At 33.1% G+C, this 18,042-nt stretch overlaps 5 protein-coding genes and 1 non-coding gene across 6 annotated transcripts; 3 read left to right on the forward strand and 3 right to left on the reverse strand.

Moving 5' to 3' along the window:
• Positions 1-214: 214 nt before the first annotated feature.
• Positions 215-703, reverse strand: LOC122506669 (histone H2B-like). Its single transcript, XM_043618988.1, has one exon. The coding sequence runs from the start codon at positions 693-695 to the stop codon at positions 267-269; it is 429 nt and encodes a 142-aa protein (XP_043474923.1). The 5' UTR covers positions 696-703; the 3' UTR covers positions 215-266.
• Positions 704-850: 147 nt separating this feature from the next.
• On the forward strand, positions 851-1,342 carry LOC122506690 (histone H2A-like). The gene has a single exon (XM_043619010.1). The coding sequence runs from the start codon at positions 923-925 to the stop codon at positions 1,295-1,297; it is 375 nt and encodes a 124-aa protein (XP_043474945.1). The 5' UTR covers positions 851-922; the 3' UTR covers positions 1,298-1,342.
• A 2,291-nt stretch (positions 1,343-3,633) lies between these two features.
• Positions 3,634-4,555, reverse strand: LOC122506650 (histone H1C-like). Its single transcript, XM_043618959.1, has one exon. The coding sequence runs from the start codon at positions 4,469-4,471 to the stop codon at positions 3,851-3,853; it is 621 nt and encodes a 206-aa protein (XP_043474894.1). The 5' UTR covers positions 4,472-4,555; the 3' UTR covers positions 3,634-3,850.
• Positions 4,556-6,863: 2,308 nt separating this feature from the next.
• LOC122506678 (histone H3) lies at positions 6,864-7,366 on the reverse strand. The gene has a single exon (XM_043618997.1). It carries the CDS (start codon positions 7,311-7,313, stop codon positions 6,903-6,905), a length of 411 nt encoding a protein of 136 aa, XP_043474932.1. The 5' UTR covers positions 7,314-7,366; the 3' UTR covers positions 6,864-6,902.
• A 128-nt stretch (positions 7,367-7,494) lies between these two features.
• LOC122506713 (histone H4) lies at positions 7,495-7,908 on the forward strand. The gene has a single exon (XM_043619032.1). It carries the CDS (start codon positions 7,568-7,570, stop codon positions 7,877-7,879), a length of 312 nt encoding a protein of 103 aa, XP_043474967.1. The 5' UTR covers positions 7,495-7,567; the 3' UTR covers positions 7,880-7,908.
• Positions 7,909-9,135: 1,227 nt separating this feature from the next.
• On the forward strand, positions 9,136-9,254 carry LOC122506749. Its single transcript, XR_006302019.1, has one exon. It is a non-coding gene; the product is annotated as a 5S ribosomal RNA (ribosomal RNA).
• The last annotated feature ends 8,788 nt before the right edge of the window (positions 9,255-18,042 follow it).

Raw genomic sequence — 18,042 nt, forward strand, 5'->3', positions numbered from 1 at the left:
TATTCATACTACCATCCCACACTATATGAACCTACAGTCAAATGTGAAGTATCAATTTTGTCATAAAAAAATGCCATTTTTCAAAGGACGACTGGACTAATTTTCAACTGGATACAATGAAATTTTAAATTTCTACATACGACTCTTCAGAAAGGTAGCCCTATAGTACTGCAACACATTTGGAAACCAAATAATTCTTTCGTAAAAATATTTGTTGGCCCTGAAAAGGGCCGATTGTTTGTGAAGAAGAAGAAGAATGAGATGAATTATTTGGAGCTGGTGTACTTGGTGACAGCCTTGGTGCCTTCGGAGACGGCGTGCTTGGCGAGTTCACCAGGAAGGAGAAGCCTGACGGCAGTTTGGATCTCCCGGGAGGTGATGGTGGACCTCTTGTTGTAGTGTGCCAAGCGGGAGGATTCGGCAGCGATGCGCTCGAAGATGTCGTTCACGAACGAATTCATGATGCTCATGGCCTTGCTGGAGACTCCAGTGTCGGGGTGCACTTGCTTCAACACTTTGTAGATGTAGATGGCATAGCTTTCCTTCCTCTTGCGCTTCTTCTTCTTGTCGGTCTTGGTAATATTCTTTTGAGCCTTGCCGGCTTTCTTCACGGCTTTGCCACTTGCTTTAGGAGGCATGGTTGTTTTCAGAGAAAGAACGTCTGAACTCGAAGAGAACACAAAGCGAATTGACATTAAGCAGCGGAAACTGCCCTATTTACATTCTCTTACAGTCGTGCTCCTACATTCTGATTGGTGCGGGGACTCACTGCAACCATCTGCCACTCACGACGAAGAGAGGGGAGCGCAGTTGTGGGCGTGACCTGTGGAGAGAGCGTAAATAGGCGGATTTCAGGCGCAAAACATCATTCGCTTCGTATTTTTCGTTGTGTTCACATCGTTAATCTAAAACTAAATCGAAAATGTCAGGACGTGGCAAAGGTGGCAAAACCAAGGGAAAGTCAAAGACCCGCTCCAACCGGGCCGGACTCCAGTTCCCAGTCGGTCGTATCCATCGGCTTTTGCGCAAAGGAAACTACGCCGAGCGTGTTGGTGCAGGTGCTCCAGTGTACCTCGCAGCTGTGATGGAATACTTGGCTGCTGAAGTTTTGGAGTTGGCCGGAAACGCAGCTCGTGACAACAAGAAGTCGAGAATCATTCCCCGTCATCTCCAACTCGCTATCAGGAACGACGAGGAATTGAACAAGCTCCTCTCTGGAGTCACCATCGCCCAGGGTGGTGTTCTCCCCAACATCCAAGCTGTTCTTTTGCCAAAAAAGACCGAAAAGAAAGCTTAAATTATCCATATACTCATCCTCACACAAAACAATCGGCCCTTTTCAGGGCCATCAAATATTTTTTACGTTTGAACAATTGAGTTACATGCATTGTTTATTTTTCATTTGAATTATTTTGAAAAATTTCTTTTTCTATCTGAATTATGTGACATTTACTTTATGTTAAATATTATTAGAAGTTACTCAGTAACAGCACGGAGAGAAATCTGCTGCTAATATTACTCGAAAGAGCACATTACTTAAATTGCTTAACGTTTCTCTTATATTTTTAGCATGGATTCATATACTTATTGTAAAAATACTTTAAATGCAATAAGCATAAGAGACAGTAGCTAATTTTGCACGAAATCTTTATTATAAATACAAAGAGAACGTGCTATAAAAGTATTAGATTCTTCTTATAAGAATCGCTCGAACTCCGACTGATTTTCAGGCGGACTTTATACAACACAATCTTACTTGCCTGTACGCACATATAACTCACACACACACATATATTTCTCTGGATGGTTTCAAGGAACGGAACGCGTACAACTCGGTGACGTTTGCAATAACATAACCTAACAATTTTCACATGTTGCTTATACATTCAAACACGAATAAAAAAGCAATAATTTTTAACTAATATACTTACTATTAAATAAATATTATCTTTTTATAACAGCAACAAGTATTAAATACTACATATAATATAGAATGTTTTACAGGACAGAGAAATATCAAATATAGAGAGAGAGAGAGAGAGAGAGAGAAATATATGTGTGTGTGAGTTATATGTGCGTATACGGGTGATTAAATTTAAAATGTCATTTTTGATCCTACTAACTTTGATTTTTCGATGTTGGATTTTGAACTTAACGATACTCTATTTTGGTTGACTAGAATATATGATGGACAAAAATAATAGTGGTCGAGCAGGTGGAAGCAAATTTTAATTTTCACCATGTGAAAAACGATAGGCAGAAATGATAAGAAATTTTCTGTTTTCGTTTATTCTTTTCTCAAATAAATTCTTACAACTTTAAAAAGTTAAAATATTTCAAATTACAATAATGAATGTTTCAACAAGACTTAAAAAATATTTGTAATGAGTTCTGCCATAAATTAATATACTTTTGAAGACTAAAAAGACATATGAACATTGAGAGACACCACTGACATTTTTGAAAGATTTCACTGATAATTTTTTTTTAATAGTGAGAATAAAATCAGCCTATAAATTACAATTCAGTATCATATCTTCATTAACTGCATAGGGTAAACGTACCAATTGTCGAGGATGGTTCCTGTTGTCGAGTAAACAAACTTTGAATTTTATTTAAACAGTGTAGCACATTGTAAATGAAAAAAAGTAATAAATATTAATTTTTTATGCGTTATAAATGTGAAAAAAATATATTAATATTATATAAACAAACAAATGAGACATTTTAGACAATATTTTTTGGTTATTACCATGGTAACATCGACAAATGGAACACCCTCGGCAATTGGTACACTTACCCTATAAGGAGTAAATTTAACACAAATTTATTAAAAATAAAATAATAAGCTGCAAGAAACAGAATTTTGAGGGGACACCACTGACAAGGGACACCACTGACATTTTGCTTTATTTCTCATTTTCGAAAAAGAAAGACTTTATTTTTAAGTTAAAGTCGGTGCGGTTTTTAAAGTACGTGTAATACCTGAAAACGAGATACAATAATATTTTAAAAATATTAATATTTAAATACATATACAAAAAATTACATTTGAACAAATTCAATTATTTTGGAAAACCTAATTCTTACCATTGTTTTATTACAATTTTTAAGATTCAATTATCTTTGAACAAAGTAAAATAAAATTTATAATTAAAATTGTTCAAAAGTTCAATTGCTTTGCTTCCTCGTGGAGGAAATTTTTTTTTGCTCACCGTAAAGAGAAGGCAAAATATTCATGTAATCAACATCTGGATTCACAACTTTTTTATTTATATTTTCCAAAAATTTAAATATTTTTACAGTGACAAGGACTATAAAAAATTGATTTTTTATATTATATTATTTAAAAATACAAAAACTCAATTTTTAAATAATAATTTAATAATTTTAATTAAATTTATTCTAGTAGAACTTTCGGAAAATTATTTAAAAATAATTGATTTAGAGATGAAGTTTTTGTCAGAATTTTCTAAATTCAATAGGTAGTTTTAGAGTTATAAATAATTGTGAATAAGTCTACTTTTAGAAAATTAAATTCTTTTAAATGTACAACCTAAAAATTTGTCTACTAATAAAAAAATACAGATTTACCATTTTTTTGTAAACAGAAAAAAAATATTTCCATCCTAAATTAGAATGGATACTAAAAGGTAACGTGGAATCGCCTATTGTAGTACTTTTTTAAAATTTTGATAAATATAAGAATTAAATTATTATTAATTATTTCGGACTTGACTACTATTCTAAATATTTGTTTGAGACAAAGAAAATTCTTTCGTAAAAAGCAATTGGTGGCCCTGAAAAGGGCCGTTTGTTTTCAATCATCCAATATCAACTTCTTTTCACTTTACTTCTTGGCAACCCTCTTTGCCGCGGGCTTCTTCGCTTTGGGCGCTGCAGCCTTCTTGGGCGAAGCTTTGGCCGCCTTCTTGGGAGCAGCCTTGGTCACCTTGGGTTTGGCGGTGGTGGACTTGGCCTTCGGTGGCTTGGCCGCAACCTTCGGGGTTTTCTTCTTCTCGGCGACGGCTTTCTTGGTCTTGGCTGCCACGGCCTTCTTCGGAGAAGCTGCTTTCTTGGCCTTTGGTGCTGCAGCAGCTTTGGGTTTGGCGGCAGTCTTGGTCTTGGGCTTGGCTTTGGCCTTGCCCTCGGCCTTGGCGACGTTCAACTTGAAGGACCCTGCAGCGCCCTTGCCCTTGGTCTGGATCAGAGCCTTGCTGGCGACTGCAGCCTTCAGGTACTTTCTGATGAAGGGAGCCTGCTTCTCGACGTCGACTTTGTAGGTGGCGGCGATGTACTTCTTGATGGCTTGGAGCGAAGAGCCGCCTCTCTCCTTCAAAGTGGCGATGGCCGCGTTCACCATCTCCGACGCTGGCGGGTGACTGGCCTTGGCGCGGGGCTTCTGCGCCTTGGCTGCTTTCTTCGGAGTCGCCACTGCAGGTGCGGCTGGGGATTCTACTTTGTCTGCCATTTCGTGGAGATAGTTTTCAAAAAAGTTCAAGTAAACTCAGTGATGCTCTCAACGTGACTTGTGAGACTGAAGTGACCATTTTTCGAAGAGAGTCGGGTGTTAGTAAAACGCACGAACGTTGAAGAAAGACCCCGACGCTCGTTGGGCGTCTGCCGTTTAAATTGTCGCTAACTTGCGAACCACATTCAAAGATTTTATATTTTTTAATGATTAAATTATACTTATCGTTTTGATAATATATTGAATTTCACTTGCACGAATATTGTCTTCCTCGGTTCTTTAAAAATATTCTTTAATCTTGTGGTAGTTTCTTGCAAAAATCAATACTTTCCGGGCCTCTGCTATAAGTGAACGGACGTTACAAGTTTGGAAAATTGTTAAAAATATACTGACAAATTAAAGTTTTAAATATTTCAGTTTTAATATCAACGCTTTGGTTATCACTCTTGTGGAGTATTTAACTTATTTTATTAGTAAATATAAACTAAAGACATTGAGAGCAGTTTAATTTTGTTTTGAGTTCTAGCTCTCAATGTAGTTTGGTGGCGCGTGGATTAATGTGTAGTTGAATAATAAAAAATTTCTGAACAATTTATTATTATCACTAATATGCGATTTCGTATATTTTTAAACAATATTTCTTTTTTGCAGAAATTTTGTACTGCCATTTAGACGTAAATGCATGAGATATAGATATATATTCTGGCAACATTCAAGATATTTTTTCCTTTTCCTTTTCCTTAATTTTAGTTGAATTGTATTTAAATTTTTTTTAATCATATTTTATGGTATAATAACAAAATGACTATAATATTATATGCTTTAGTAACGTTTAGTCTGATTATCTTGACAAATTGTCTTTTATCTAATGCATAATTTTTCGTAGCAGATGCGTTTCGTTAAAATTATTAAATTATTTTTTGAATTCGTGTTCTTTGATTGTTTGCAATTTAAGTTATTCTTTACCACAAGTTCTATAATTCGATGTGCAGAAAAATTTCTATGTTTCGCTATATAGACAGTATATTTAACAAGTCACATCTGTTGTATTGATTGAAACAAAGTTTCTAATTTATAAGAGAAGAATAACTGTATATTCTGATGTTAATGAAATGAATTATCTGAAATGTTGCAGATAATATCTGCAACTTAATTTGTATTGATGTATTTAATTATTCAACTTTTAAAGTTGCTGTTTTTAAATAAACAAAAAATATGACATAAATTTATTTTATTTATGTTATTTTTACCTTCCATGGATCAAATTTTTGAAATTTATTAAAAACATTCGGAAGGAAATTTACACTATTAATATAAAACTTATTTTACTTTGAATTATAAATTGAATGAGGTAAAGTAGCCTCAATTCGGGTATAAGTTCTTACTTTCGGCACACAATGGAGTACATTGTCTAGACCAATAATAAAAAGTTGTAAACAAATTTTCAACATCATTTATATCAAATTTAATAAGTTTCTAGAATATTTTTTTGTAAAAAAATGTACTTTGAATGATTGATTTGATAACAGCCAAGTGTATGTTTGAGTGCTGTAAATATTAGGTTTTTCACTTTCTCTAGAATACCTGTTATTACGGTTTAAAAAAATTAAAATTCTTAGTTTTTAAATTTTTACATGGAGTACAATTAAAAACAAATAAATATCTTACATTTATTGTTTTAATGTTGAATAATTCTATTAAATTAATAAAGTATAAATAATTATGGCGACGCACAAGTAATATTTTACCCATATGAATTTACGTTGTTCCGGGTACATTTTTTAACATTACTCACTATGTAAAATTACATTGCGTCATTAAAACTAAAATTTGTTAGTAAACCCCAAAATTCTTAAAAGAATTCAAATTTCAACTCTCTTTTACAATTTTTATCTATTCTTATGCAATTTAACAATCAGTATAGTATAGATTTTAATATTAATTTTTAGTTTTATAAAAAATAAAATTTTTTAGTTATAAGAAAAATGTTAAAGAAAATTGACGTCCGGCTGCAACATAAATTTTGATCATAGGGATGAAATATAGATGAAAACATCATGAGTTGGAAAATAATAAAATTATGTAATCTAAAAGCTGTCCTTTTTTCATATGAATGAGTGTTTATAAAATTTTCACTGGACAATTTTTGCTTTAATTATTAATTTATATCTTTATCAAATCTTCATAAAATTTTTTCTCATATTACAAAATCAGTGATTCAATTAGTAATATTTCTAATAACCAAATAGTGAATTATTACACTACTTAAAACTATTTCTCATTTATTATCCATAGTTAATCAATACGAAAAAAGTTTGTTTATAGAATAGTAAGGAAAGGAATAGTTTGTATAAGAATTAAAAATATTTCAACGTAAGAAATTTGTTGGCCCTGAAAAGGGCCGATTGTGTTTTGAGAGTGGCAAGGAAATTTAAGCGCGTTCTCCTCGGATACGACGGGCCAACTGGATGTCTTTTGGCATGATGGTGACTCTCTTGGCGTGGATGGCGCACAAGTTGGTGTCTTCGAAGAGACCGACGAGGTAGGCCTCGCTGGCCTCCTGGAGGGCCATCACGGCGGAGCTCTGGAAGCGCAGGTCGGTCTTGAAGTCCTGAGCGATTTCACGGACCAAGCGTTGGAAGGGCAGTTTGCGGATGAGGAGCTCGGTGCTCTTCTGGTAGCGTCGGATCTCACGGAGAGCGACGGTTCCGGGCCTGTAGCGATGGGGCTTCTTCACTCCACCGGTTGCAGGCGCACTCTTACGAGCGGCCTTGGTGGCGAGTTGCTTCCTTGGTGCTTTACCACCAGTGGATTTGCGCGCGGTTTGCTTGGTACGAGCCATTGCTTAGAAGTTCAGAGTACGAGGGACGACTGGAAAATGATTTCGGCGATATGAACGCACATATTTATAGCTTTCTGAAGCTCTTGCACCGTTGGTCAAGGGGAAGGGGACATTGATATCCTGATTGGTCGGTCAGATTGTGGAGGGGAGCAGTGGAACTCTAGAGGGAATAAAACAGTGCACTTTCCACTGCTTAGCATCATTCCGAGTTTGTTTTCTGTTCTGTTCGAACGTAAACCTTATTCTCTGTGAAAATGACTGGTCGTGGAAAGGGAGGAAAGGGATTGGGAAAAGGAGGAGCAAAGCGCCATCGCAAAGTGTTGCGTGATAACATCCAAGGTATCACCAAGCCCGCCATCCGTCGTCTGGCTCGTCGAGGTGGAGTGAAACGTATCTCAGGATTGATTTACGAAGAGACCCGTGGTGTCTTGAAAGTGTTCCTTGAGAACGTGATCCGTGACGCCGTCACTTACACCGAACACGCCAAGAGGAAGACCGTCACCGCCATGGACGTCGTCTATGCTCTCAAGCGTCAAGGCCGTACTCTTTACGGTTTCGGCGGTTAATTTACTCATCATCGTCATCATCCAAACAATCGGCCCTTTTCAGGGCCACCAAATATTTTTTACGTTTGAATAATTTTTTCAATAACATAGTTTTATGATAAAAGCATTAAAGTGCAATCAATCAGTAAGTAATATAGTGAGTCACATATACGTACATTCGAGACATTATTTGATGCATAATGCTCTTCTTTTCAAAATTCACGAATATTGTTTGTGCCTAGTACACAGAAAGAAATGCGAATAGTGAAAAGAACCACATATGTGTAGTTTGCAAAAAAGTAGTTAAGACTGCAATATACAGCAGCATTTTAACCACTTGAGCGGCAGTGCGTCAGAATTGGCGTCAGCGTGCAAGTGGCAGAAGCGGCAAAAATGCGTAAAAGGCGTCAAAATTTGACTACTATTTTCTCATTCTGTAAGGAGATTTATAATATCACAACAAAGTATTTTTCTTTTTTAAAGTAAATGAGCAGATCTTTAAACAAAAAAATGCTTTTTTAAATATTTCGATTTCGTGAAGAAAAATTGGACTTTTTGTGGTAGAAATTGAAACGCCACTAATATCAAACTATTAAATATTGTTAGCTTTGATCCTTGAAAACTTATTTAAATATTTTAAAAAACATTTTTTTTGCTTACAGGTCTGTTCTTTCACTTTAAGAAAGAAAAATACTTTGTTGTGATATTATAAATCTCCTTACAGAATGAGAAAATAGTAGTCAAATTTTGACGCCTTTTTCGCATTTTTGCCGCTTCTGTCACTTGCACGCTGACGCCAATTCTGACGCCCTGCCGCTCAAGTGGTTAACTACACTTCCTCAGTTAGTGGAACTAAGATTAAGTAGTGCTAGTAAGAATAACTATTTTGTATTAGTTGCAAACGAAACGAGGCTTACTTTTTTATATAGTAAAGACAACCTCTGAAAGTTGTTATTTTTATGATTTATATAGTTAAAACAACCATTTCTTACTAGTTGCAGAAAAAAAATAAGTTTACACATTTCTTCCTCTTGATATACTGCAATTGAAAATTTGTAAAAATAATTGATTCTAAGAAACGCTGAAATCGACATCACTATAAGGCTTCCTTTGAGAGGAAGCAAAATTTCTTCAAACTGAGTGAATTTCAAATTGAAAGCTACTAGTGTACTTATTTGAAACGTGTGAAAATCGAAAAAGACGTTATTTACAAGAAAGAGTATCTAGACAGTTTGCTCATGTATTAATGTGAAACTTTTACAACACTTGAGTTCACAGGCAACGGCCACACCACGATGAAAAAACCAGTTCTCGTCCGATCACTGAAGTTAAGCATCTTTGGGCGCGGTTAGTACTTGGATGGGTGACCGCTTGGGAATACCGCGTGCTGTTGGCTTTTTTTTTAATAAAATAATTGTAATAAATAATTTCATCTCCGAAACTTTTTTAACATGCCTTCAATAGGGTTTCTGTAAGAAAACGAAATTTTTGTTGTTTTTTTCGAACTCTTAGAAATTTTTTAAAGCTAGTCAAAAAGTCCAAAAATCTCTTCAAGTACCAAATGTATTCTTCAAGTCTCGTCTAAGTCAAGTTCATTCAACGAGATAATTTCTACTGCGAGACACATCTGGACACATCTCTATTTTTCCGAGGACTGCATTATTTCGACTTCAACGTCAAATCAATAACACAGGCCTGCAAATTTTGGCTTAGTTCTGTTACAGAAAAAGTGGTAGGTGATTCTTATAGCTTTTTTGACGTAGAATACGAATCCGATTTCCAAAATGACCCATCACGTCAGGATTTCTTGTAATATTGCCTTAAATAGCCAAAAAATGGTTATTTTGGTCATTTTTGGGAATTTTTTTTTGGTTAAACAAACATTTTTTTTTCAATTTGCGAAATTGCATCGTAATTGCATCCTCAAGGGTCGTCCTGAACACTCCGCATCCTCCGCTGCCTGCAATATGGGTGGTTGACACCTTATTGCCAAACTTTTTCTTGCATAAAAAGCAACATGGGCTCTTCTTACAGTTGGAGAACCTGTGACCGGCTTCACCGCACTTAAAGTACGCATCCGATCTGTCCACCTTCTGTCATTTCGCTCCAATATGACCGTATCCCAAGCATCGATGACACCGGACGACCATTACTCTTTTTTTAATTGGGCAACACATAAAACCAATTTTTACGTGTCCCAATTTCCCCAGCCTGTTTGCCTTTTCCGGGTTGGTGACTACAACCGCGAGCTTCATCCCTCGGCGGTTGGGTGCTAAGACCGTCACTTTCCTGCATCCTGTCTTTCCTATCGCTTCCGACAACACTTGTTGCACCTCGGCTTCTTGGGTAAGGCAATCCAAATCACGGATCTCGAGTGTAACTCTTCGATCCAACGAGTGCACCTTATCATAAAATGTAAAACTCAATATCTTGCTATCAATACAAACAATTAAACATATTTTCATATAAGTAACTTAGTCGAGTCAAATAAAATTTTCTTTTAGTTGCATGTGTAAATTTTAAATATTATGTAGTGTAAAGAGTCAAATATTGTATAAGTACGAATAAAAAAAATTATTAACCCAGTAGATAACAGAAAAAGCATGAACTAAAAATCTTTAAACAATTGCTACTTGTTCTATTGAACAAGACAAAAATTACATTGAAAATTACAAAACAAAAAAGAAATTAAGAGAAAATGAGCGAAAATAATGTTAATACGATTAAATCAAAAATATGATAAAAAGAAAATCTCAAATATCTAAATAATTTAAAATCATGTATAATAGTTAAATTTACTAATTGTAATTTCATAAAGAATCAATCTAATACATTGTAACAATTAACTTAACATTTCGATTTAAATAAGTTTTATACAAGTTTGAATTTGGAAATTGTTCAATTTCATTTTCTAATTTTCAAATTTTCGAAGGGGGAGGTGTTACGTCACCTTAACCTATTTTCAATAATATTGATAATAATATGTAGAATAATAATTAATAATAATAAAAGTTAATAACTAATTGTTATTTACATATTATTATAAATAATAATACATAAATATAACAAACAATAATAATAAACATAAACAATAATAAATTGTAATAATAAATATTAGCAAATAATAACAAAATGTAATATAAATAGTTAATTATAAAAATTTCAACAACAACTTTAACAAATAATAATAAACAATAATAAATATCAACAACAACAGAATTGTAATAATAAATAATAACAAATTTAAACAATTAATTAACAAATAACAATTTGTAATAAATTATTAAATAACATGAGTAATGGGGAATGTACACGTGCCATCTAATAATGAGTCACCACAAGTGTTCCTATAACAAAGGGTTTCTAAAATGCATGGAAAAGCGAACGGTTCCTCAAATACATGGCAAACCGAACAATTTCTAAAATACACAGGCAAATTTTGGTATATAAAGAGCCAGACCATCAGCAGCAGATCAGTCGAAAAAAGCAGTCAAGAAAATGTAGTCTAAACCTTTACCCTCCCTCGCAACTGTCGTCAGACTTTAGCCTTCGAGGGTGGCGCTCCAAATCTGTCGCTGATGCGACTTTGTTCTTTCTCTGCGGTTCTCCTGCGTCATTAGTTCAAATTTAAAACTATTTCAATGTCAAAGCGGCATTCACAACACAACAATGAAAAAAACCAATGTTAAAAAAGTGTAAGAAAAAAATATAAAAATAAAATTGTAAATAGACATATAGGCAACAGAAACAAGAAAGTAACCATATTGAAAGTAAAATTCAAAAGATAAAATTGTAAAAGGAAAAATAAAAATCACAAAATAAATTAAAATTGTAAAAGGACAAATGAAAATCACAGAGTAATTTAAATTAAACAGAACAAAAATAAAAAGCTGATTAAAGACATAAAAGTTATGGTGTGAAATTACGCCTTTTTATACTTTTGGCCCTTGCGAAAGTCTTCTTCGCCTCCTCAAGGGCAGTTCGGAAGACCCTGCAAGTTCCACTTCCCGCAACGTGATGAACGTTTTCCGTTTCTGGGAACTTCTCCTTACACAAAAAGCACGAAGCATTCCTCTTGCAATCGATCTATCCGTCATGTTACATTCTCTTGCTAGGTGACCATAGCCGAGGCATCGATGACACCTCACTATCATAAGCCTCCTTCTGATCGGGCATGACATAAAACCAATTTTTATGCGTCCGAGCACCTCCAGCTTTTCAGCCTGATTCTGGGCGGTGACCACAACTGCGTGCGTCTAGTCAAAATTAAATGAAAAATGATATTACCTCAAATTTTTTCGTTGATTCTGTATCCTAGCCCTTGTGACGTGGCAAAATTTTTAAGGAAATTAATAAACAAAATTAATTTATGAAATTGTAAACAAACAAACTCCCTCGCGCCGATCAACAATAGCTGCAGCAATTTCTCAGTTCTGGTCAAAATATTTATTTATAGAATTTATTTATTTATATTATTGTATTCCCTTTTCATGAAAAACTTCCGAGCGAATTCAAAATCGAGACGTTTCCCGGTAATCGCCTTACGAGCAGAAAAGAACGATCATCACACCTGCGCAGATTCGACTTTCCGTTCACTCACAGCAGAAAACTACAACGTCAACCAAAATAAAAATCGAATTGACTCGATATACCTGTCACTTTTAAATTCAACCTACACAAAAGTCATCTCACAAATAACCCTTTGAGTAAATTAGAATTATTTTCTACATTTACCAGATTTTACTGGAATCTCAAAAATGTTAAGAGATTGACTATTGAACAGGATGGTCCCTGTCATTTCTCTATTTCATAAAGAGACACCTTTTGCCCAGGCCCGAATTCTCATGTCATTGAACCCAATTTTCCCTCTTTGATTTTCTAGAAATCAATTTACCTTTCTGTCAATGGCAATAAGAGAATTTTGGAGGTTGACGATAAGGAAAATAAGAATTAAAAAGTAAAAATCTCAGGAAGCGAGAAATTACAAACTTAAATATACCCCGGTGTCACTATTTTTGACAGTAATTACGCTCCTGTTTTCGGCGGAGTAATACAAGTTTTGGGACCATGGTAACCGGCGGGGTGAACGGAGGGGAGGAATCAAGGCAGCATGCTCATCAGGAAAATTCGTATCGTCCTCTCTGGATCTGACCGCCTTCGAAGGAAGCCAATTTTCAAAGAAGCTCTCATCAAAATTTTCCAGTTTTCTTTTATTATAATTTGTGTGTGTGTGCTGACGCTGTAAATCTCTCGAGTGGAGCGTCGCATAGCAAAATGTAAGTCAGGTCACAATATCTCCCTAATTTCTTTTATTTTTGTATGTAAAATGTAAATTTTCCTTTTTCTTGAAATGTAACAAGTGGTTCAGCCGGCCTCATGGTCAAGTGAGAGTGTATTTTTAAAGCGTATTAATTTATTAATTTTCCTGTTTGTTTTAAATTTGAAGTGATTATTTTCTGTTGTTTTAATTATAATAGAGTATTATTTTATTTAAAAAGTGTGATTTAGAATCTGTTAATTTCTTTTACTCTCACTCGACCATGCTGCCAGAGTTTCTCATGTATTTCTTATGTTTTTCTTTTATTATAATTTCAGCCAAAAACCAAAATTTATATTGTTGTTAATTTCGTCCCTATGATTATTTTTTTTTGTGTGTAAATTGTAAATGAAGTTGCCTCATTTATAATAAATTCCTCCCTTATATCAGATTTTATTGAGAAAATCCCTAATTAATAAATAGAGTTGTTCTATTTATAATTATGAATTAATTATTTTGTCCCTTATATTCGATTTTATTGAGAAAATCCATAATTAATAAATAGAGTTGTTCTATTTGTAATTGTTAATTAATTATCGTGTCCCTTATATCCGATTTTATTGAGAAAGTCTATATTTAATAAATAGAGTTGTTCTATTTGTAATTGTTAATTAATTATCGTGTCCCTTATATCCGATTTTATTGAGAAAGTCTATATATTTAATAAATAGAGTTGTTCTATTTATAATTGCTAACTAATTATTTTGTCCCTTATATTTGGTTCTATCGAGAAATTCCTAATTTTAAGAAATGGAATTTATCCTATTTACAACAAAATTTGTCCCTTGTTGTATGGAATTTATTGATTTTGACAAACTGTTTTGTCCTGTTTTCCCCAATTGTATGTGTAACATTTTAGATATAAGTTATAATTTTGCGTTGATAATAATTTTTGGCTGACCACAATTTATTTATTTATTGACCTAGAAATACTGAGAAATTTGTTAAATAATTATAATGTTATTGTATAAAATTTCGATAATTTTTATTGTTAAAATAAATTGTTATTTAATTATAAAATTTATGAATATGATTTTCTCGAATCCCCCCTCCTCCGTCTTTTGCTAGTCGACCGGCATCGAAATTAATATTAATGTTGAGATTTATGAATTCAAGGAATTTGATAATAAATTTTCTTTTTGTCTTTTATAGAATTTAGTTCTATTATTTGCTTTCGCTTTTATTTATGAATTTTTGGTATTTAGTACCTATTATTGCGTTTATTTTGGATATTTAGTATCCGCTTCTTTTGAAACTGTCCCAAGAAAGGACTGGCGCTCAACAATTTGTTTATTTAAAAATTCCTTTATTTATTATTTTGTCAATATATTATTATTAATTTCTAAATTATTGTTCGGACCTCAAATCTTTGGCTTATCGTAAGTATTTATTTTTGTTATTTGTTTATTTATTTTGTGACTAATAATTCTGTTTATAAAATTTCATTTGTTTATAAATATTCCCGTGTTTAGCAAATTATACCTATTTGTTTACGATATTTATTATTGTTGAAAAAGGTCTGGTTACACCCTATATAGACATATCTTATGAAGAAACAAAAATTGTAAGTTTAGCGCTTTCTTTTAACGACGTCAATTACATTTTTTGATAATTTTTACATTTTTCAACATATTTTATATCATTTTACTTCCTCATAGATGAAGTATTGTAATGCCAAAATTTTTCGAGTTCGATTTTCTGACATATCTTTATGTTGTTCAACCTCAGGAGTTCAAAAATGACATTTTTTAAAAATTTCGTATGTGTGTGTGTGTGTAAACATCACATTTTCATAAATATCTCGAAATCATGAAAAGCTTTTGGGTTGAATTTTTTTTTAAATTGTAGATCTCACCTGCGGACATAAAGTGAGAGTACTTTCTGATATATTAATAAAGTTTAACTGAATTTTTTTTTATTTTTAATTTTGCAAAAAAAAGTTTTTTGCCCATAACTTTAAAAAAATGTTAGAATACCTATAAATGTTTTTCCATAATTTTGTAAAGTTTTTTTAGACGCATCTTTTGAGCCCTAATTGAACATTTTTTGTCCATATTGACCGGAGACAATAAACTTTTAAAAATCAAAAATTTTGGAAAATAAGACTTTTTTGAAAATTTTGTTGAAAAATGTAGAAGTAACTTTCAAATTATCGATACTAACTTATAGAGCATTAAAAAACGCTTCGATTGACCTACTTTTGAAGCTAATTCGATAATAAATTTCGAAATTGTTGGTATTTTAAAAATAAAAAATTGTGGAAAAAGACATCTTCTTAACATTTTTGTTAAAAAATTTTTGTTTAACTATTAAACTATTATAACTATCTTGTAGGGTATGTAAAAATACATTTATTGACTAAAAATTCAATCACTTTTACCATATTTATGAAAAGTTATTCATATATTTCTAAATTATTACCTCTATGAGGAAGCAAAGTGTTCATGAAATGAGCACCAAAATTATAAAAAAATATACAACTTGGCAGCAGTTTTAAACTTTTAAGGGCTACTCTAGTTTACAATACTCTTTACTTATAACTACGCTTTTTCAAGAGTGTAATTATGTACATGTTATATTAAATTATTGTTTCGTTGTTGTCAAATCAATCTTAGCGGGGCTAACCGATACTAAACAATAACAAAGCATTCACTGAATGTGAAATACATCACTCTCTTGGATCTATATTTACTTTTAAGGTTTTACGCAATTATATAATTATGTTTCAAATGATATAAAATATGTTGAAAAATGTAAAAATTATCAAAAAATGTAATTGACGTCGTTAAAAAGAAAGCGCTAAACTTACAATTTTCGTTTCTTCATAAGATATGTCTATATAGGGCTAGGATACAGATTCAACGAAAAAATTTGAGGTAATATCATTTTTCATTTAATTTTGACTAGACGCACCGTGGCAAGTTTCATCCCCCGCTTGTTAGGTCCAAGGACCGTCACTTTTCTGCCGGTTCACTTATGAGACCTGATAGTGCCTCCTGCACCTCGTCCTCCTGGGTAAGGCAATCCAGGTTGCGAATCTCCAGCGTAATCTTTCGGTCCGCGTTCTGAATCTCACCCAAATTACCCTGCAGGTAGTCTATTTTTTACCGCTCATCTTCATGTTTCGTGCTGTTTTATTCCGTGTCGAGGAACGAGCGAGCCTAAACAGGGTACTACCATCTGGCCAAGATGGGCCCTGAACCACCTCCGTTAGTTACATAGACGTTATAGAATCGCCGGAACATTGATGCGACGTCTATGATATCCAAGGGCACATGACTCGACTAAGACTTGACTTAGACTTGACTAGGACTTGACTTAGGAATGACTAAGACTTGACTAAAACTTAAACATTAACTAAGACAAAGATTTAGCATTTGACTAAGATATGTACTGTGACTTGACAATGACTTGGACTAAGATTTAACTAAGACTTATACTTTGACTAAGACTAAGCCTTTGATTAAGACCTTGAAATTGACTAAGACTTAGACTAAGTTTTAGACTAAGACTTAGACTAAGGCTAAGACTTAGACTTAGACTTAGACTTAGACTAAGACTAAGTCCTTGCCTTTGACTAAAACATAGACTTAGACTTGGACTTTGACTAAGTCCTTGACTTTGACTAAGACTTAGACTAAGAATTAGACTTTGACTTTGAGTAAGACTTAGACTAAGAATTGGACTTTGACTAGTCTATGGACTTTGACTAAGACTTAGACTTTGACTAAGACTTTGACTAAGCCTTAGACTTTGACTAAGACTTAGACTAAGACTTAGACTGTGACTAAGACTTTGACTGACTTAGACTTTGAGTAAGACTTAGAATGATACTCAGACTTTGACTGAGACTAGAACTTAAACTTTAGCTAAGACTTAGACCTTGACCTTGACTAAAACTTAGAGTTTGACTAAGACTTAGACTAAGACATTGACTTTGACTAAAACTTTGACGAAGACTTGATTATGACTTGACTTGTAAAACGAACACAGATTGACTAGAACTAGAACGAGACTGTGACTATATGAGAGGGATTAAACTGTTGCAAATTTTTTAAATATATTCTGGTGTTATTTTAACACCTCACGATTTTCTGTGATAAACATAAATTTCTTTATTACATTGTCGGGCGTCGTTTTGCTTTAAAAAATTTTTACTTCCTAGATAAATGAACGAAGTGAAATTTTTAAATGTGTTATCACTAAAAATAAAAAAAACAGCTATTTCGATGCTGAGCGTCAATGACAACTTCAGTTATATACGGAAAAAAGTTACTATATTTTATAAAAGTATATTACAAGTGTAGGACACAATGTGATAAAAGTATTTTATGATATAATATCGAATTACTAAACATTAAAAAACTTACAATATTTAGTAAAATGATATTAAAATTTGTTAAAAGCACAGGTTTACAAATTAAAAACTTTTTTTTGACAATCGAACAAAACATTTTTTTTTCGAATAGTAGGTGTTTGTTGAGTAAGAAAATCATAGTTTTAATTTTTTTCCCTCGCGCAGTTTTTCTGTAGCTTCAAATTTTGCATTTTCGAGGTGCGGCGGCACTTAAACTTACCTGTATGAAAATTAGCTTATCAAAATATAATAAATTAGGTATCATTGGAAAGGTTATTAAATTACCTTTCGATCCATAGGTCACAGAATAAAATTCAACAAGAATTGAGAGAGTTACAGTCGATTAAAGATGAAATTTCATGACAATTTTGATGATTTTTAGATATTTGAGTAACTTCTACTATTTTTTTCTACATCAAACAGGAAAGAATGTTTAGGTTTTAATTTTTTTATTGATAGACTATATCATTACACAAATTTTGAGCCCTTGTGGGCCTCGATTGGATTAAA

Source organism: Leptopilina heterotoma, unplaced genomic scaffold (genome assembly GCF_015476425.1).
Source record: "Leptopilina heterotoma isolate Lh14 unplaced genomic scaffold, ASM1547642v1 Lhet_43, whole genome shotgun sequence".
Taxonomy (NCBI): domain Eukaryota; kingdom Metazoa; phylum Arthropoda; class Insecta; order Hymenoptera; family Figitidae; genus Leptopilina; species Leptopilina heterotoma.

Excerpts from the sequence above, each read along its gene's own strand:
- LOC122506669 (XM_043618988.1), bottom strand. The coding sequence starts at position 695 with ATGTCAATTCGCTTTGTGTTCTCTTCGAGTTCAGACGTTCTTTCTCTG.
- LOC122506678 (XM_043618997.1), bottom strand. The coding sequence starts at position 7,313 with ATGGCTCGTACCAAGCAAACCGCGCGCAAATCCACTGGTGGTAAAGCA.
- LOC122506650 (XM_043618959.1), bottom strand. The coding sequence starts at position 4,471 with ATGGCAGACAAAGTAGAATCCCCAGCCGCACCTGCAGTGGCGACTCCG.
- LOC122506713 (XM_043619032.1), top strand. The coding sequence starts at position 7,568 with ATGACTGGTCGTGGAAAGGGAGGAAAGGGATTGGGAAAAGGAGGAGCA.
- LOC122506690 (XM_043619010.1), top strand. The coding sequence starts at position 923 with ATGTCAGGACGTGGCAAAGGTGGCAAAACCAAGGGAAAGTCAAAGACC.